This window comes from Panthera leo, chromosome B2 (assembly GCF_018350215.1).
Source record: "Panthera leo isolate Ple1 chromosome B2, P.leo_Ple1_pat1.1, whole genome shotgun sequence".
NCBI lineage: Eukaryota > Metazoa > Chordata > Mammalia > Carnivora > Felidae > Panthera > Panthera leo.
The window spans coordinates 64,926,620-64,948,855 of record NC_056683.1 but is presented as its reverse complement, the minus strand read 5'-3'; the positions used below and the strand labels follow the sequence as shown (position 1 = coordinate 64,948,855).

The following is a 22,236-nucleotide window of genomic DNA, read 5'->3' as shown; positions in this document are numbered from 1 at the left end:
GGTGAAAGAAAGAAAAATGCTCTTCAGTGTGGAAACAATGACATTAAGAAATAATTCATAGGAATGCTAACCAGTGAAATCTTAACAAATTTTCTTGGGGGAAACTGTAGCACTAATTACTGAAATTTAAAAATTGTGAGTAAAAAACACTGAGGGATAAAAGTGGGAAATATTACTTGTAAAAAATTTCTGCAAATCTTTATTTGCAAAAGTATCTCCCAATAGATTAAACAGTGGTTTTTTTATTTCTGTATTTACAATAATATTTTTTGTGAATAACAGTTAAATGAAAGTCTGAATCTTGGTTTATTCTTTGTTAAACTATTTTGAGATTCTGTCTGTGTATAACCACAAATTACAAACACCTAGTTGAAAACTGAAAAGAGGCAATAAGGGACAGAGCAGGCCAGATTTGGAAATTTTTACATATTAGATATGAGCATTTTAAACAGGATAATTTCTGTTAATACTGGCTTCCTTTTATTCAACAAGGGATAACTGAATGATCTTTAAGGACTCATCTAGATATAAGATTTTATAATTATTCAAAGTAGACTGGTCCTGTTGGTTGTTTGTTTTTTTTTAATCTGTATTTTTTGCCTTTTCACTTGGCTTATTGGATTTAGTTGATAATCTAGACAAAAACAGCAAAGGGCTGTCAACATGTGACCAGGATATCTGAGACCAGCAGATACTCGATTCTGAAAGCCCTTTGGAAGCCTGCTTCATCAATCCGCCTTAGATAAATTTGTCATGATTCAAGCAGGGCTTTGAGGAAGGTGTGAGGCAAATAAAGATATTCAATAGCAGAATTTAGGCAGAGAAGAAAATTGTGTGACATGTACTCTTAAATGTGTTACATGTTTGTGAAATTAAAAATACTTTGCATTAATTTGAAATTATTTAATAATTTTAGATTATTGAGATAGTTGGTCAACCCAGTCCAAAAGCTTTAAAATATATTTCACTTTACTGGCTTCTGTTCTGAAGAACAATAACGAAAAAATATTTCTAAAATAATTGAAATCACAACCACCCTGTCTTCTACATGAAGCTGGATTCAGTCATGTTAAAACTTGAGGTGCTGAAGTTTTACAGGATTTGGAAACACAAAAACATGGCTAATGTGTTTTTCTGTAAAGTGATAAGTAATGTTAACTTGACAGGATCATGAGTAACCCTGCTTCTTGAGGCAAAATTCCAGTCCTTGTGTTTATTTAAACAAAAAAGTAAAGAAAAATGCTGTAATTATGAAACATGCAGTGAAAAGCTATGAAGGAGAAAGGTGTACATTTGGAAACAAGCAATTGTGAATGCAAGCTATGAAAAGGTAATTCTTGACAAAATATTTAGCATAATACATGGATTATCTGTACATTCAAAGTCCTTCTGAATATGCTGATATATGGTACCAATATAATAAAATCCATTTGCTTTCCCACCATATATTTAATATGGGAGCAAGACCAACTTATGCTCAATTTTTGTCCAAAGACTAGATATTAGGTAAGTTTTAACAGAACCCATATTTGTGAGTTTCAGATATACTAGGATATTTTACATGCTTTTAAACTGTGTGCAACTTCTTTCTCTCCTATTACAAAGAATAAAAGGTCAAAATTTGAATCTTTATCCCCTTGTTATTTTGCTAAAACACAGGGTTCAACTTCCATTTTCATCTTGGAAGGTAGCACGGTGCAGCTGTTAATCATGAAGCTCCTTTTCTTGATTTCTCTTTCCAAACTAGCTTGCCTATAAGTTACACTGGTTAGTTACAGCATTTGCACTTTAACATCAGGTATCCTAAATTCATTAATTCAGGAATGTCTATTATGTTGGAGCTCATCCCTTTCACTGTGATCACAGTAGAAGAAAGGTCACTCTGATGGTTAAGGGATGGAATTAACAGGCTGTGAGCTCCTTGCATAAGGAATTGTAGTGTTTTTTGGTTGAGTTTTGACAGTTATATAAACTATGCATTGCACTGAATGAGTAGCTTATATTTGCAAATATCCAAGTAGATAGTAAGTTAATACAGGTAAGAAATAGTGAGAACCTTAAGTAACAGATTACCAGTGGTGAGGGGACCTGCTGATAAGATATAAAGGAATTAGAATTGACAGGTCTCGATATGCAAATAAATGGTTCTTTCATCATGTCTTTTTCCCCCAGCAATAATACACTATAAAACAAATACGCATGTGTTTAAATGTGCAACTAATATTTATGCTTTCATATGTACACATCCTTCAATGGTGCATCTCTCTTGGCATAACATGGAAAAGCAGCTTAATTATCTGAAAGAGAAATTATATGGAAATGTAAACCATTCACTCCATAAATAGCAAAAGAAATATCTGTGAGTTGGGGTGCCTGGGTGGCCCAGTCGGTTAGGTGTCTGACTTAGGCTCAGGTTATGATCTCGTAGTTCGTGAGTTCAAGCCCCGCGTTGGGCTCTGTGCTGACAGCTCAGAGCCTGGAGCCTGCTTCGGATTCTGTGTCTCCCTCTCTCTCTGCCCCTTCCCCACTCACTCTCTGTCTCTCTCTCTCTCTCAACAATAAACATTAAAAAAATTTTTTTTAATCTGTGAATTACTGTAATATTAGAACCTAAATCTGAACAAATGAGACAACTGATTATATAGTATTTTTATATTCTAATCCCACTATTTATTTTAGTCCTTTGAAAAATGTGTGATGGGGTACACCTGGTGGGCTCAGTCGGAAGAGCATGTGACTCTTCCTCTCAGGATTGTGTGTTTGAGCCCCACATTGGGTGTAGAGATTGCTTAAAAAGAAAATATTTAAAACAAGGGCTGATGGCTATTAAGGAGGGCACTTCTGATGAACACTGCGTGTTATATGTAAATGATGAATCACTTAATTCTACTCCTGAAATTAATGTTACATTATATGTTACCTAACTGGAATTTATAAATAAAAACTTGAAACAAAAATACATAAAAAGAAAAAAAAACCCTCATTTTTCCCAAAATTGTTTTAAAGCAAAATTAATATAGGTACTTATACTGTTATTTTTTTAAATTTTAATTCAATTCCAGTTTATTTATTTTAATTCAAATTACAGTTGTTAAGTTTTAGGTAGGTACCTCCTTTCCCTTATTCCTCATGTTTTCCATGTAGAGGGAAATTTATTCAAGCAAGCTCCTGGTCTCTTTCTACCCTTCGCCTCAGGCTACCCCAAGAAAGGAGGACTGGCTTATAAGATCAGTGACTATGTTAAAGGACCAGGCACAGGTAACTTAGTCCTTTCTGGATGACTCCTTCCAAATCAAGCTACCTACAAATGGTAAATGCTACAGGACATAAACCTACAAAGCAGCTGTTAAGATGTGAGGCCTGGGCCTGAACCTGTCCTGAGGTTCTGTGAATCTGGCTGATTCTAGGGTGAGTTAGTTATTAACAAGCTTATAGACCTAAAGTCACAGCTTCTAAACTTGTTCACTGTATTTATGGTGATAATTAGATCTCCCTTCTTCTAGTTCTTGGGTCTAGCTCACAATTAGACCCAAATTTGGGAGCAGAAAATAGGGTGTATTTTTTAAGTTCCCCAAATCTCCAAATCGAGCATTTACTAAGTAAAAAATAATAATGCTATCACAAGAGATGGCAAGGACAAATAAGATATGATTCCTGTCCTCCAGGTATACAATATAGCAAAAGAAATAAATACCCTATTAAGTAAAATATAACGTGTTTTAATAGAAATATGTAGTATCATGTGGGCCCAGAAAGTAAATAATTCTGACAAAAAAGAAGGGGGGGGTAGTATAAATGGGTTTTATAAAAGCTATGGTTATTAGACCTAAATTTTTGAAGAATGAGTAAAAATTTTAAGCAGACAACAAAGGAAAAATGGCATTTTAATTTTAATGGATAGAAAACTTGAGACAAGAAGGAATAAATACTACTAATAAAGCTCATGAAAAAATCAATTGGGCAAGAGTGACAAGGGAAGGGCTAGAATATAATTCAATATAATCAAGGTAAGGGACCTGTTTGGGAGATTCTGAAAAGAGAATTGATAGGATTTACTGATTCACTGAATGTGAAGGAGCAGGAAAACTGTTTCCAGCTAATGTGCTTTATTATATGTCAAAGCCATCCTAATAAGAGGAAAATTTAGAAAGAGAAAGTATTTTGCTATAAAAGGATGTAAGGGGGGCAGTACCTGAGTGACTTAGTTGGTTAAGCATCCGACTCTTGGTTTGAGTTCAGGTTATGATCTCACGGCTCATGGGTTTGAGCCCTGCAGTGGGCTCTGTGCTGAAAGTACAGAGCCTGCTTGCAATTCTCCCTCCCTCCCTCCCTCCCTCTCTCTCTCTCTCTCTCTCTCTCTCTCTGCCCCTCTCCCACTTGTGCTCTGTTTCTCTCAAAATAAATAAGTAAATAAACTTAAATTAAAAAAAAAGAAAGGATGTAAGAGGAGATAATGAATTTAAATTAGACATTTTGATGTACACAAATAGCAACTTTTAAAAATTTAGACCTAGCACTCAAGGGAAAGTTCTGGCCTGGTCAATTACAGTAGAGTGTTGTCTTCATAGGTATTAATCAGAATGGAAGTTTTTGATAGAAATATAATTTCAGGGACAAAACAAAAATGAAGATGGAGCCAGGAGAACACCTATCCATGTGGGGTGAGATAGGAAGAGAAGCCTGCAAGAAGAGGCTGGGTCATAACCAAGGCCTAAGAAAGAAAATCTGTAGAAGGTACTAAATACAAGAGAGGTTCAAGTGACTGGGTGGTTAATGCAAAATGTTGCAAGACACTGTTGGACAATTAGGGAGCCACTGTAGTTCATAGAGGAATTTCAGCATAGTGGTAGAGCCACGGTAAGGGGTAGAAGTCAGACTGCAGATTTACTAGGAGGTTAAAAAATGGAGGCAGTAAGTATAGACTACCATTTCATGAGCCTTCAGTAAGGCTGTGATTTCTGTGAACAGTCAAGGAAGAAGACAAAATATCCCAGGAAAGCAACTGTTCTCCAGTAGCTCTAACAATAAATGCTTCTGAACATTTCAGTAATAATTTGTTTTAAAATCTGGGAAAGAAAAGGTTAATGGCAGGCCTATAACTTACTCGTTCCCAAACAGGGATCAAGGGAATGAATGACCTCAACAGACCCCGAATAAAGATGAAGGAAAAGTGAAACAACCTTAACTAAACTTCCTTGTAAATATTCAATGGTATTTGCTAATGAAAAGATAAAGGAGAGTCCTCTATTAGACATCTTTAGTAGGAAATAATTAGTCTTTCTAGACCTTTTATTGCAAATAAACCCAAATTTTCTTAAGCATGACTAGAATGAGCAACGGGGTAATCCATAATTATTTTTGTTATTAGTGTAATCAACAGAATATATAATGAAGACACTCAAAAACTGAAATGGCTACCTTTGCAAACAGTGCTTCTACATGCATTATTCAGCCTGGGCCAAACCATCCTAATGAAGGAGACAAAATGGACTCCTTCAAGAAAAGAATAGGTCACTAGTGCCTGGTGCTCCTTTATCTTTGAATCATTAGTGAACTCTGGTGTTGGACACTGAGTCTGCTTTGACAGTTCCATTCTTTGCACTGACACAATACTTCATTTGTTTTAAAAGTGAGTGAAAATTCTTCAGAAAAGGGCACTGAGTTGGTATAACAACATACAAACATTCATCAAAATGGTTTAGAATCAGCAAGTTGGTTAGTTCACAAGGCTGTGGGCTGTGGAAATATGTTACTATCTTAAGTATATGAAATTATGTTTAAAATTTTTCTTTAACATTTTATCTACTGTGTATAAATTAGGTATTAACATAAGAAGCTCTCTGCTCAATCAGAGAAATTAATAACCTGGAAAGCCCTCTAAACCTCTCCATTCCTACTCTCTGCACATCCTGTCTAGGGACTTTAGCTACAGTGGAGAACAAAGTCACCACTGTTGATACTATGATGTTCTGCCTCAAAGCTGCTTATAGGCGTGTGCACAAAAGGGCATCTGAAGTCCCTATCCTCCAAACCAGTAAGAATCTACAGCTTCTGTAATTTTCTTGATGAAACCTATCTCATTTATTTTCTTCTTGGCAATAAAGTTGACCACAATAAATTAAAGATCAATGAGAATACCAATTCCTGCCTGTCTCAATTTTTAATGGAAAATTTCTTTGTATTAAATATATAGTGAATATATGGGGCGCCTGGGTGGCTTGGTCAGTTAAGCGTCCGACTTCGGCTCAGGTCATGATCTCACGGTCCGTGAGTTCAAGCCCCGCGTCAGGCTCTGTGCTGACAGCTCAGAGCCTGAAGCCTGTTTCAGATTCTGTGTCTCCCTCTCTCTCTGCCCCTCCCCTGTTCATGCTCTGTCTCTGTCTGTCTCAAAAATAAATAAACATTAAAAAAATATATATATATGTATATATAGTGAATATAGATTTCAATCATACTTTTCTTCTATCAAAAGTAAGTACATTCACTTAGACCTTAGACTATTGTGACCGGTACAATAACTTGGCCAGAATATTTGTCTACAAGCTGATCTATTTTAAGGGTATTATCTGAGAGGTTACATATACCAACACATGGATTTGTGAACCCTATGGCTTTAGTGTAACAAGGGAACATATGCTAGATAGGCTTCAGCATAAGGATAAACCTGTGGTATCCAATACAGTAGCCACAACCCACCAGTGTCTACTAAGCACTATGAAAACAGACATGCAAAATATCTATACTTTTTAATAGACTATATGTCATAATGATATGTCAGATATCATTGTCAGATATATACTGGGTTAAAGTATTAAATTTAATTTCATCTTTTTAATATGGTAACCAGAAAATTAAAAATTATAATTGTGGCTTGTGTTATACTTCTATTAGCTAGCACCTATATAAAGATACTAAAAATGTTACGGTGTTGTTGTAGTCAGAGTATTCTACTGACTTGAACAATTCTGTCTTGTTTTAATACCAAACAGAACATATAAGGAAATAAAAAATAAGTAAAAAATATAAAAAGATTTTTCTGGCTACTCTTGTATTTACTTTTTTCTTGGGGAGAGGAATAATATATAACAAAAGAGGAAAAATAGAACAATTTCAGCTGTGATTTTAGAAGAGCCTATAGCCATTTCAACTAAAATTTCTACTACAAATATAAAAAATATACAACATACATAAGTTAGATTCTACTGTTTTCTATTACAAAATAGAAAAATACAAAAGAATTAAAAACAAAAAGGAAACTTCTCAGTAGAATGTTATGACAACAGTAAAAAAAGGGTGTGTATATCTGTACCGATTATTCAAGTCCAGAAATAAACAGCTCATAAACAAATAAACAGATTTAGTCTAGAAAGATTGCTAAAGAAAAGCTTTAAGCAGCCTCTAAAGAAGAGAAGTGGGTTACACATTAGCATCACTAAACATTTTTTCTTCAGGGTTTGTAAAGAGGGAGTAAACAAATCTCCAGTGACTGACTTCTAATTGAAAAGAAAAAACAATTACATCCAAGACTATCAATGATAACCAAGTTTACTGAGATAGAAAGTTCCACTACAATGGAAAAATTAGCTGCTCAAAATTAGGAGACATTGTAATACAAAAACATTGAATACATTCGAACTAAAATCAGATTTATTAATCAATTAAAAGTGTTAAGCAAAACTGTGCGTGTATGTATAATGTGCATTTATTTTGTAAGGCATCATAAGATCTAAGATAGACATAACATTTTTTGTTGTCAAAATGTAACTACTGCAAAATGTGATCTATATCAAAGAGTAGGTTGACTAAACAGCGAATATAAATTCACATGGGAAGTTTTCTACCTAAATGAAATTCTTACTTTAAGTTTGGGAACTGCTGAAACCTACAAATACTATTTATCATCGGAACTAATAGGAAAGTGATCCTCCCCTTCAGATAACTCACTGAACCTTATCACATTATCAGCATACTGAAGGCTCCCTGAGTAGTGTGTAAATAAAACCACTGAACAGGAACAGAAGGGAAAAAGCAGCAGCCAGAAGCAGTTACAAATTACATCACACCATTTGCAACAACATTCATGGAAATATGTGTATGTGTGCCCTCGGGCTGACCCACATACACATATCTCTAGGTAGACGTGTATCATAAGGGGAGGGGGGAATGGAGACAGCAAAGTGAACATGAATGAATAAACCTGTGAGACTCACATGAAACAAAACAAAGTGATTAAAAAAAACCACTAGTACAAATGACAGGGAATTAAGAAAGTCTTTATTTTATACCTTTCTCGTTCTGGTGAATGCAAACTAGTATCTGGTCTCAAGCAGTTGGTACTAGCACTCCTAGCCCTGTCAAGGGAGGGCTGCAGTTCACTAGTGCCAGTGCATTGCATCCAGTGGTAGAAGAGAAAGACAAAGAAAACAAAGAAAGGAAGACCATGTTAGAGAGTAAAGCATAAAATAATGTCCCCTTTACATAAAATGTAGAATCACTGTGATTCAGTTCATAAGGGTGTGAGAGAGCTGACAGGATGGCAGTGCAAAATTTTGTTTAGAAAATGAAACTAAACAAAGATTATGCTTGATTTGGGTTGCATAATTTTTTTAAAAGGGTCTCAGACTGAAAAAAAAATGAGACTAAGATCACACCTTCTTATGAAAAAACTGGGATACAAAAAGCACTAAAACAAAATGCCTAAAACTTCATTACCAAGAACAGATGCCACACCAAAACAAAATGAAGGACATCAGAGAAGAAAAAATTTACAACTCAACTATTTTGGGTCACAACACTAGACAAGGGAAGTGGAAGGCATGACTTCCAAATGTTCTTACCTAACCAATATTTCATCAGTAAATCTCAATACTCTTGTGTTAAAGCATTCATGATGAAGGGGAAAGTCCTGTCTAGTCACTGACTTGGTTTTGGTATGTGCAGGCAGAATTGAGCTTCACAAATCAAAATTATCCAAAAATAAAATAATATAAAATTAATTATCGTAATTAAAATCAACAAACAAAATAACATAAATGACAAGACAACTAGAATTCTGATATTTGAGTAATTAGATTTCATTTAGAGAGATAATCTAGAATAAGTTTTATAATTAATTAAAGTTATTTTTAGATATCATTTAATGTTTCTCTGCATATAATTACTCTCAAGAAGAAATGGTAGTGCTTTATTAGAATTTAAATTTGTTATTTTTAGTAGGCAAGGGATTCAGGATTAGTTTACAACTGGGACTCACTGTCATGACTCTTACCTGTAAATATTCCAGTGAGAACCGTTCTCTAATAAAGGCATCTTAGGCGGTAATGTTTTATAGTGCCTAACAAAATATCTGGAACGTGGCCACACAAACACGCAGAAAACAGAAAAATATACAGGAAGCAAATTTTACTAAGACACACAAAAAATAGGAGGCCTATAAAGCTAAAATCAAAGACGCATTTTTTTTTTTCCCCAGAATAACCACAATAATTATTTGAAGGTAGAAGAATCATTAAAATATGGAATCATAGACATTGTTTTCATAATTAAGAGAAAGACTCAAAATTATAATTGCCTTAATTTGAAAAATATCTGCTAACAAACTTCTATGAGTTAATCAATATTTAAATGTACTCTTTAATCCTTGATTTAATTTTATGCCTGCTTCTATGGAAGTAAACAACTCATACCTAAACGTACTAACCAAATAATTTATGTAATTTGGGAATTAAAATATGACTGAGAGAGTTAACATTCTAGTAATTACGCTGACCAGCATGGCAGGGAGAAAGCTGATCACTGCATCAGACTGCAGTAAGAGAAGGCACCACCAACACATCAAGTGGCTGCAATGGAGGAAATCCTTCCCATTTATCGGCTTCTGAATTCAAATCCAACCACAGGTAAAATTTATTACTGGAAATTAAATGGGATGGGCAATAGATGCAAATGGGAATATGGATTTTGATTTCACAGAAAATGGCAGAAAAAAGCCCAAGTTTATCTGAGTTCTTTTAAGAACTATGAGGGATTCTGGATGGTCTGTACTACACCAAGCGCAAACTAGGTCTAGTCAATTAATTTTTTGATGATTTAATAATGTTTCTACAAGTTTAATTGCTGTTATGAAAGTCCCTTGTCTATTTTGGCCTACATTAAAATACAATAAATAGGGAATGGAATAAACATTTGCTAAGGACATACTAAACATTTAAACACCCCACTGGTTTACTCATATTTATACTAATGGCCAAATGAAAGGAAATCTCTTAAAGCTTCAGTTTAAAAATATATTAGAGTACCATATTTGAATACTAATTGAGGACAAATTTTACTGAAACTAAGGATTTTGCCTGCTTCACAGACAATAGTCTTATTTTCAACTCTTAACCTTCGCAAAATATCTCTAATACCAGTTGCTATATTACTTTTTAAAGCAATTGGTTCAAAAGTGATTATTCAGGAACACTCTAACAAGGATTAGCAAAGAATGTGAAACAGAATGGAAAATAGCATAATATTTATTTATAGTATGAAGTTCTAAATTCCCACCTTGGCTTTACCACTTAATGATGGACAGCTATTGAATTTTCTGTACAACATTACTTTCTTGGGTTGTGTTTTTATGAAAAAATGGTTTAATGGTTAAATAAGTAAATAAATACTTATTATTATAAATATTAAATTATAATAATTATAAGTTATAAACATAATAACTGGATATTATGTATTAATTATAAAAATAAATAGGCAGAAAATGAATTAAACAACATGAGACAGATTTCTTTAGTATATGACTTTAACATACTGTGCATATTAAATCAGTAGGGAGGGACTGTAATTTGCAATGTTTCCAAAATCTGTTTGACTCACAAACTCTTTTATTGGCACAGCACCAACTCCTCAGAATCTAATTTTGGAAAAACTAGATTTTCCAAGTTTGGTGGAGAATGTCAATAGACCTGATTTTGAATCCTTGCTCTGTTACTTATAAAATTAAACTTTCTCAGGATCTTTCCTCATCTGTAAAATTAGGATAATAACATTCATATAATATAATTACTGCCAGGGAATTGAGATAAAGTATATTAATGACAATACTATGCTTGGTGGCCAATGAACTTTATTTTCATTGTTTGCTAGAAAGTAGCAAATTCTTAAATTTTATCCTTCAAATTCCAAAGTAAATATGACATTATGTATTTTGAAGATTGTACAAAATAATGAAATTACCAGTATATCATACTTTTTATATCCTCGTATTTCACCTTTAGAAGTAGATAACATGGGAAAGAAAAAAAAATATATTTAGCTGTTCTGTTTAGACTATTGGTCTAAATTTATTTTGTTTTGTTTTTGTTTTATTGTTTTTACAGTTATAGTCAAATCAACAGAGCTATGAGAAAAAAAGAAAACATTGTTCCTATAACAAACTATTTGTCAGAAAGAACAAGTAATAGTAAGCCTGGGCGGTTGAGCATTATAAAGAATTTGAGAAAATATTTACAACATTTCTCATTTTATATTTTTTCCCTAGTTCACAATCATAACTACTATTTCCTCATTTTTTTCCCCCATGGTGCTACAAGCAAACATGAAAGTAGTTATGAGTAGGCTAATTTTATATATATATAAAGTTGAAATAATTCTTATTAGCATGATCATGTTTGCAATACTGAGCAGAACCATATGTTCCATCTAGACAAAATAAATCCTGCATTTGACTAAGTATTGCATGCAGGTGCTCCAGGTCTAGCTCTTTCCTTCGCCTTGCTACTGTCTTTCTGTTGGCCAAATATATGAAAGAGTCTGTGTGTTGGTTTGTTTCACTGACTTTCTATTTCCTTACTTTCTATTAACTCCAAATTGACAATAAATATTTACAGACTGCATTCTATGAATAATCTGTAAGAGATTTTATGCATTAACTTATTTATTCTGGATGTGAAATCTAAGATGTAATGAGATGACAATAAAGTATCAGGTTCTTAGCTCCAGTTTACAGGAGAATATTCCATCCCCTTTTCTTCTCATCTTTAAAGAAGCATCATATTGTTTGTTACATGCTTTTAGGAGGAAGTCTGTATTGTAACCCTTCTGGACTGGTGGTGGGGGGGATGGAGGGAGGGAAGGTTTAGAAGTCAAAGGTCAAAGATTCTCATTCTTTATCAAGAAGGAAGCTGATGTTCAGTCGGCAAAAAGTGACTGCTGAAGATTTTATTAAAAGCAAACAATATCTGGGGCACCTGGGTGGCTCAGTCGGTTAAGCATCCAACTTCGGCCCAGGTCATGATCTCACGGTTTGGTTAGTGAGTTCGGGCTGTCAGGCTCTGTGCTGACAGCTCAGAGCCTGCAGCCTACTTCAGATTCTGTATCTTCCCCTCTCTCTCTGCCCTTCCCCTACTTATGCTCACGCACGTGCTGTCTCTCTCTCTCTCTCCCCCTCTCTTTCTCCAAAATAAAGAAACATTTAAAGAAAAATAAACAAAAGCAAACAGAATATCAACCATACTAGATTCCAAAAGGAAATTTTAAAAAGGCTAGAACAAACTTATAATCACGAAAACAATAACACTGCCATGCACAGATAAGACCTCTTGTGACTAGACAGGTGTGTGTGTGTTGTTGGGGAGGTTGGGGTGGGGGGGCTGCTCTCTGGTGAGCATTTAGAATTGTAATTGCAAAATTGGCTCCTCAGTTTTAGGAATGTGTAAAACAGTTCCAAAGAGGCTCATGAATCAGTCTCTGGATCCTGAATATACAAACAGGAAAGCAGTCTGCCTGGATTAGAATTGAAATATATTTGGAACCTTTCCACAACCTCCAATAAAACAAAACAAATTTTGAATTAATTTAACATATTTGTCATCATACCATTAAGGGAGAGAAGAAAGAATAGTAGAATGGAAAGAGAGTCATCACACACAGTTACCATTACCAAATCCCTGTATTTACCTGGTAGTATGGAGGCATTCTGCACTTCGTCCTCGTTTTGCTCTGGGCAGCATAAGAAGCTCACTGCACAGACAGGATGGGTGGTGAATGGAACAGATAAATCATGAGGCATTAAATGACACGGGTTATGCCAATGGTATGCCGATGAAAACATGAAAAGGGAAGAAACCAGATTGTCTGCACTAGCATATTTGCTTGAGAGGTTAAACAAAAAGAAACATGACAGTATTTTTAAAAATTTAAACAATAAAGTACAAACATTATGGTCAAAGTCCTAGCTGTTGCTGATTTGCTATTATATCTCCAAGTGACTTTACAAAATACTACAACAAAACTAAACTAAACCCTCCCCAAATAAGACATAGAAATCTATTTCCAATTCCAGATACTTGGATATTTTAAAGACCTTTGAAAGGCCTATACACCTGGCCTTTCTCATGCTAATTGAACCCTAAGCATGATAGTCCTCTTGGTTTCTACAGCCACTAAAAACACAATATCACAGATTAGTTTTTTTTTTTAACCAATCATGAATATACTCAATTAGAATTGTTTTATTTTAAGATTGTACTTTTTCTACACTCAAATTAGTCTCACCTTATTAAATGCCTTGGTCAAGAAGTCCTTTTTTCCAACCTCACCTAACATCATAGTGGCCCCAATGAATGTTGACAAAGTGACCCTCACTCAACTCAACTCAGGCTGAGCAGTGTGGAATCCTATTCCTCAGAGTAGTTCTTGTCTCAGTACCCAATATGACTACACTGTTGAAGGTCATGGCATCACTTCCCATGGTAGGATGACAATAAATGGTTAAGAAGCTCTACTGAGTTCTATGTCCTTGACTACACAGGAAAAAGTCAATCATTAAGCACCACTGTATCATTTCCCTACTCCTTCCTGAAAGTTTCTCTACTTTAAAAAGCCAGAAGAGGATATTCAACAAGGTGGGTATCCTAAAACCTTAATTCAGATCCTGAGCTTGTGGTCTAGCATATTATACAGTTATGTGGTTAGTTTGAGAAGAAAGTCTATGGGCATGTAGAACAATAGAGTCGTAATGTAGATTTTTAGTAACTGTGTCCAGGAAGTACTTGTTCACATGAAAAAATCCATCTCAATTATTTTGTTTTTTATAGAAATACATTTATGAAAATTAAGTATATAAAAATATTATTACTGAAGTCCTCACAGAAACTCTGCAACATTAACTTTCAGATGACCTGTATCCAAAATTGTTTAATAACATAAAAAACATATTTTTATAATTACATAAATAACATCCCAAAGACTGCATTCCACAAAATATAAAACATTGAAAATTGCTTAGGTAGGCTTCCTTATAGAAGTCAGAACAACAAGCTACACATTTTAACCTGGCTAAACATAAATTTTGATCTGTAAAAAATGCACACATTATGACAATATAATGTTAGCCAAATACTTCTTAAAGTTGCATTTCTATTGGGATACCCTGAAGAGTTGTTCCTTGAGAGTTAAATTTTGAGTGATTAAATACTTTTACTTTCTAATGTACTATGCCAAGATATTTACCATAAGTTAAAACAGAACAAACAAAAAGTTATAATGTTGAGATCATAATTTGAACAAATACCTGTCTTGTTCTGATAAATACTGACTATCCACATCTCTGGATCTGTGATCAACTGGACTTCGGGAGGCATCATGGTGTCTAGTTGGAGAACGTGACCTTCTTGTTGGATGAATTTCATCTAAACTCCTAAAATGATTACAAAAATTCATATGCATCAAAGTGTATCATCTTCCCAAATCAGGCCGACAGACTAATGGGGAAGATTTGACAGTAACTGGCAGATAACTGGCATGGCTTAAAAAGTGTTGGCATCATAACCAAATACATATTTTACCAATGAGCTAACGGTATTTATTCTCTGAGTGCTCTGCCTGAGCTACATTTCTTCAACCCTCTTTTCACCTCTGTCAAAAAAGGACCACAATTTTCATCTGCATATTTAATTAAAATTTAAGAAGTATGTTTCAATAGAAGATAAAATACGGCACTACATTATTTATGCTTTATATACTTTTCTAAGCATTTAAAGTGCTTCAAAGAGACAATTCTAAATTTCTTAAAAATACATTCTCCCTAGGGGCACCTGGGTGGCTTGGTCAGTTAAGCGTCCGACTTCGGCTCAGGTCATGATCTCACGGTCCGTGAGTTCGAGCCCCGCGTCAGGCTCTGTGCTGACAGCTCAGAGCCTGGAGCCTGTTTCCGATTCTGTGTCTCCCTCTCTCTCTGCCCCTCCCCTGTTCATGCTCTGTCTCTCTCTGTCTCAAAAATAAATAAACGTTAAAAAAAAATTTTTAAAAAATAAAATAAAATAAAATAAATACATTCTCCCTCTTAACCTCTTCCTCTTTGCCATTTCTCTCTACAGGTTATTCACTATGGTACAATTTTTCCTAACAGGAGAGAAAACTAGCAAACAATACAAGATAATTATTCAAAAACTGTGCTTGGGACATAAACTTTTTCGACTCCCTGGAAAAAAAATTTCTTGAGATTCAAGAACAGAATGTAAGATAGGTTGGGTAATGAATAAAAAGACATTTTGCCTACAAATGATTCTGAAGAAAAGAACCTGACTGACCAAGCTGTTATTTCATTTCAGTAACAGTCTTGTGGCAGCTTACATTATATTAAAATTAAAAAGTACTCTCAGAGACACTAAGCCCATCTTAAAACCCACCTCTGTAATGGCACATTTGGTAAACGTGAACGCGGCCTTCCCTGATCATCGCCGCGGTGAGGAGATACTGAACGTGAGCGGTGATGAGTTGTTCTTTGCTGTTCTGGCACAGTTAATGTTGTAGATTTACTTTCTCTAGCACTAGACCTATAACCTACTGGCAAGAGTACACACAAAAAAAATCTGTCAGTATTCTTCTATAACATAAACTTTAATGTGGAAATATCAGATTACATCTAAAGCAGCCACTGACCTACGAAAATAAATGCCATGCAATCAATATTATTAACCTTTCTCTTCAAAACTATTAAGTATACGTACATAGAATGTAACATATACATGCATAAAAACAGGCTACAGATTTGTTCAAAGGTACCATGGAGATACTGAATATGAATATGACAGTTGATGCCTCAGACATTATAATGAGTTGGGATACTATTTTAATTCAAAAAATGAATGAGTTAGTGATTTTTCAGCAACCCAGATCAAGAACTTGACAGGGAACTATAGTTAACAGATAAGTCAATGCTTGGAAATTTGGTGTCTCTTTAAAAGTTATTTGAACTTTTCTTCCACAGGATAAACTATCTTGGCTGGATTTCAGATGGCTTTGCAAATAAGAAAATGAAAATATCATCATATAAATTTTAGTTAACAAAGAAAAGTACTAGATCTTCACTATTACAAATACTGACTGAATTTTGCAAACCACACATAATACTGCAATTTTCAAGTGAAAATAGTGTATGGATGGAGATGACTATGGCAATAATGCAGAGAAGATTAACCCTCCTATAGAAACAATCATCAAATCTACTTCAGACATCTGAACCTATTCCACAAATGCGTCGGTAACATAATTAATATAGTTAACATAACTGCAATTAGAAATAAATTCTAAAATTGATTCTCCCTTGAAGCAAAAAGGTTTATATCATCTTCTGACTTAGTTAAGATAAAATAGCAATCCAATCTCAAATCCACAGTAACAGTTTAAATTTTTTTTTCGCAAGGGTCATTGTTTGCCATTATTGAAAGCAAAATAAAAAATTCTGTGGCCAAAGGAAAATGATTATATTTACAACTACATAAATGTACATGAAACATGAAAACATTATATTTAATTGGACAGCTTGAACTTTTCTTCATTTATTTGCTTCATAACTGCTATATTATTTTAAAATATGCCATGAAACACCATTATTAAAGGCAGACTAAAAATCCCCAACAATTTATTTTTTCTGATTGTATGATCTTTTAACTAAGCTTAAAGTACAAGGAAGGTCTTTCAACATTTTGTAAAGTAAAATTTGACAATATTGAGATCAAAGAAGCTCAACCACTCTGCCATTCTGAAAACATCGGTATAATGACCGAATAACATAACCATAAATTATATAATTTATCATTTCATATACTTAATTTTATAACAAAAATCATAGCAATTAAGCCATTATTTTGTGTTTTGTGTAGGGAAGTTTCTTTGTCATTGTTAAGTTGTATAAACTGCAATATTAAGTCTAGAAAGAAACCAACTAAATTTACATGTAGTGAATTTGTTTCACAGCTCATTATAAAACATCGTGGTTATTTTTAAAGATAATTAATCCAAGGTCCAAATTACATAAACATTTCAAACTACCATTTGTTATCACTTGATAACATTTTTTATTATACAATAATTATGGAAGGTTAAAATTGAATTGGAAGCACCATTTCAAGATTTCAATGAATATTCATGTTATATAAATAAAACTTTCATATTTTATATAATTAATCACTATGAAATAACAGGGAATTAGACATCTTGCTGTGAGAAGGATATAAATGATTTTTTTCCCTTGGATTCTTTGTATTTACGTAGAAAGTAAGATTTTTTAACTTATCCTAATTTGTATTCACAGTTGTTTTTTTACCTTTTAATTTATTTTATTATTGTTTTAATATAATTTATTGTCAAACTGGCTTCATACAACACCCAGTGCTCGTCCTAACAAATGCCCTCTTCAATCAGTTTTTTGCTTTTCAAGGTCATTTGGTTTTCTCTGTAGAATGTTTATTATTGAGAACACATTCTAGCTTCAGAAAAAGTTGGGAGGACACTGATATTTTATGCTCATTTCAATGTTTTAGTTGACTCAAAGTTTGTTTGTTTTTCACTTTATGTATTTGCAATAATGCTCAGAGAAGTTGAGATTACCATGGGGCTCCTGGCTGGTTCAGTCAGTTAAGTGTCTGACTTCGGATCAGGTCATGATCTCACAGCTTGTGGGTTCGAGCCCCACATGGGGCTCTCTGCTGACAGCTCAGAGCCTGGAGCCTGCTTTGGATTCTGTCTTTCTCTCTCTCTCTCTCTCTCTCTCTCTCTCTTTCTCTCTCTCTCTCTCTGCCCCTCCCCCACTCACACTCTGTCTCACTCTCTTTCAAAAAATAAACATAAAAAAAAGAAAAAAGTGAGATCACCATATGTCTTGCCCCATATAAGGGAATTCTGTATATGATTATTTTTATTCTTCTTAAGCAGCTAAAGTCATTTATTTCAAATAACCACAAAATTATGATACAGTTAATAAAAAGTAGCTCTGAATGTCTCAATTTCAGAACCTTAGATTCCCTAAGTGGAGATAGGTAGTAAGTACATCAAACAAGAGCACAGAACTCTGTGGTTCTAGAAAGGCGAACATATTTTTCTAAAAAGAAAATATAAGGTTCAGCTGTGGTAGGGCATCTATATAAATAAAGGTTTTGGGGGCACCTGGTGGCTCAGTCAGTTAAGTGGCCTATTCTTGATTTTGGCTCAGGTCATGCTGTCAGGTTCATGAGATCGATCCCTGTGTCAGGCTTTGCCCTGACAGCACGGAGTCTACTTGGGATTCTCTCTCTTCCTCTCTGCCCCTCACTCACTCATGCTCATGCTCTCTCTCTCAAAAAAAAAAAAAAAAAAAAAAAAAAAAGCTGTTGAACTTCTTGGGGAAACACAGAACCAGAAACTTCAGAGTATGCTGAACATATGCAGAACTAGTCTCTACTTCTAAACAAACTTCTCTTCCTATTGGATGCTAGGAAATGTAGTAACAAATTTGTAGTCAACTTCTAAAAGCATATGAGAATTTATCAAGATGCTTATTAGCTTATCCCTTCACTTTATTTTAGCTGCTTGCCCTAATTTTACCAATGTCTCATCTTCCCTCTTTATTTAAAATATATTATATATTACTTGCTACATTGTGTTTTTCACACCTGTATATATCTTTAGAAGCTACCACATGTCCATTTTGGACCAATGAAGACTATACCTGAAAATATAAATTAATTTCATTATCTCCCTTCTTAATTTATGATCAGACCTCTGGAACATAATATATTATTGGTTATTTATTTGTTATATTCTATTAAAAATCTGCCTAATTACCTTTTAAATACTAAATTAAAATGAATATGACTTGAAATGACAATTTAGGCACTGCTCCTATATGATAAAAGAGGTTATATACATTCATAAAAATCATAATATGGTATTTCAGTAGGGAATAAAAATATTTTTAGAACTCAGTGTTTTTTGGTGGTATTCAAGCACTAATTCCACCTGTAGTGGGTCCCATAACTTCCCATTTTGGTACCTGTGTGATCTCTCAGGGAAATGAGAAAAAACTTACCCTTTCAGTAATTTAGTGTTTATTCAATTGGCCGTTTATACTTTCATCCATTTGCTATCCTGCCTCATCATAAAAAATATGAAATTTTAGGTGAATAAAATGTGAGAACCACACATAAAAGTAAATTCTATTTAGATGAGCTGGTAATAATATTAAGGCTGATTAATAGCCAAGATTCTTGTTAGAAAGGTTTGATGACTTTCTTAACAGGAATCATCTGATTCCTATTTAAATATGTCAGTAGATTTAATATGCAATCACCTTTCCACTTTCAATTTTATAAAAAACCAATATTCTATTGAATGTTGTGTTAAAGTTTCTGTGGACAATGTGTCTAAATATTATGATACTTTTATAAATCAACAAAACAGAAAATAAAACATTAAATTTTACCCACTATTATTTAAAACTCTTCCAGTCTGGTATCAAAGAGTATTATCTAAGAGTATAGATGGGCACAGCAGCAAGTTTATTGTTTTTAAGAATATTTGCTAATGTCATACAGTGATTAAAAACTATATTTTCTCTGAATTAAAGGAAGCAAATGAAAGCTACTTTTAGAGAACTCTCCATAATTTCTTGTACTTTTAAAGAAGTTGTATGTTTCTCTCCAAATTGTGAATTTAGTCACTAGTGTGGAATTGGTCTACTGACTTTACCAAAATCATTGCCCTCAAATTCAGTGCATCTCCATCTGAGAAATGACATAAATTAAGGGGTTATATGTCAATATCTTCCTAAGGAAATGCCTTTAGTAATCTTATTTATACATCTGAAGATTTTCACTTTACTTACTTATTTGGTATTTCCTTATTTTGTATTAGTAAATCAAGGAAATAACATAGAATTAGTGCCAAGGAAATAAGCCTTTACTACTTGGTTCTCTCACTTTCTGACAAAAAAGAGTCAGATGAGAAACAGAGATTTGAACCAGACAATGCCACAAAAATTTTACTAACTTACACAGCGATAAAAAAATGTTGACTTAAAATGAACACTGAATCTTTCTAAAGCATTTCCTTATTTTAATACACACATACACATTCTAGGTATAATAAGTGGTAAACACATCACAAAAGCATTAAAAGTTAAGCCATGCTGCATGCAATTTAAATCCTGCCATGCACCTGTCTCAGTATATTCCATGGAAGGCTACATTATTTTCACAAACAGAAGACAGAAAATTGTAGGCATACAATATAAAACATAGGAAAATGGAATTTTTATTTGAGAAAATGAACCATATCCTTTCAAAATAAAATTCATATTTTTACTTATGCTCAGAGCATTGTGAAATAATGATTTCAACCTAGCTAGCCATGCTTCTAGAAAAGAACCTAAGTTAAGTGGGAATGTTAATGAATAGTTACTAGTACATTTTAAACTTTTTTAGTAATTTGGAACACAAGTCACCATGGAATAATATAATACTGATTTCTCTGTGCCACAAATCTCCAATTCAGTATCCCGAATAAGTCTGGAAATTGACAGTGAAAACAAGCATAAGAAGCACAGTGAAGCGGAGCCATGCTCTTCACCCACGCACCTGGAGGAACTACTCCAATACCATCATCAACCTCATAATCTGAGATGTCACTATCACTGATTCGCTGAGATCCTGCACAACAGTAAGGCAAACAGATACCTCTGTGTCTTGTTGGTTTATGAAATGTTAAAGGACAGGGTCAAAAAAAATGTTTTTTAAAGCTACTTACGTTACTACTAAATACTTCTGAACAAGAATAATACAAAGTAAATGCTGAGCTGATATAAAAAAAAAAAAAAGGTTTGTGATCCAAGGATAACATTTTCTCAGTATTTCCTCTTTAAATCATTTAAGACATAGAAGGACCGGAATTTCATACAGTAAGATTTTGACTTTTCAAATTATTCTTTAAGTATATACATTGTTTTCTACCCAATTAGGTGCCCTCCTCTGCAGTTCAGGGTGGATGTGGCTGGGTGGAAAGTTAAAAGACTTTCTTGGCTGGAGCTCTACTGAGCTCATATTATTAAAAAAGGCACCATGGCTCTTTATAAAACATTTATGTTTATCCTTCAAAATTAGCCATTATTCTGCATTAAACATTAGCTTTGAGAAAATGATCAGAGAGACACTAACATGAAAAATTCAATTATATGAGGAACACAATCAGGTTCTAGATTACCAAAATGAAGCTTCTAAGTTTCAGTTGATTCATTATTTACTCATAAATCAAAATTTAATGGATACATGCAGAAAAGAAAACTGTTCTTCCCAATCACCAGATGAGTAACAACAAACATACTTTACAATGTGTTTTTAAAAATGTTTCTTATGAATAACAATGTTAAAAATACCCAGGAGCTATAAGGTTATCAAGAACCTTATATGTAGCAACTCATCAATAATAACAAAAATTACTTTATCAGTTAACCAATCAACAATTCAATCAGTACTGGGCAAAGAATGATTAATTCAGAGTTTTTAAACTCTCAGCTCTGGAATCCCTCTACAGTACTATACATAATACTTGCATTAGGGAAATGTAGAAAATAGTTTTGCCAAGTCTTTTTGTATAAATAATTTTCCAGTATTTTGATGTCTAATAAACATTTGAAAAAAATATCTTGAATGTTGAAAAAATATCTTGAATGTTAATCTCTAATTTGGGTAACTAAAAATAACTTTAACCTACTTTGTAGTTTTTTGCTAGAGCTTTCTCCATGAATGTGTCGCCTTGGCATGAAAGGTGATGGCTGAGGCAGAGGTAGTGAAGATTCATCATGCGTCTGAAGTTTATACCAATGTGGCTCATCATCTAAAAGTGCTGTCTCCAATTCTATGAGGATCTGAAAGGGCAGTTCTTAAATTAAATCAAGCACCTTGACCAAAACATAATATAAAAGCTATC

At 33.7% G+C, this 22,236-nt stretch overlaps 1 protein-coding gene across 1 annotated transcript in view; it reads right to left on the bottom strand.

Annotated features, from left to right (window-relative positions):
- RIMS1 (regulating synaptic membrane exocytosis 1) overlaps window positions 1-22,236 on the bottom strand; it is a 491,685-nt gene that overhangs the window by 138,055 nt on the left and 331,394 nt on the right. The window contains 6 exon segments of the mRNA XM_042939159.1: window positions 8,286-8,375; window positions 9,269-9,346; window positions 12,952-13,014; window positions 14,567-14,692; window positions 15,684-15,840; window positions 22,021-22,174. Coding sequence (XP_042795093.1) covers window positions 8,286-8,375; window positions 9,269-9,346; window positions 12,952-13,014; window positions 14,567-14,692; window positions 15,684-15,840; window positions 22,021-22,174 — 668 coding nt within the window.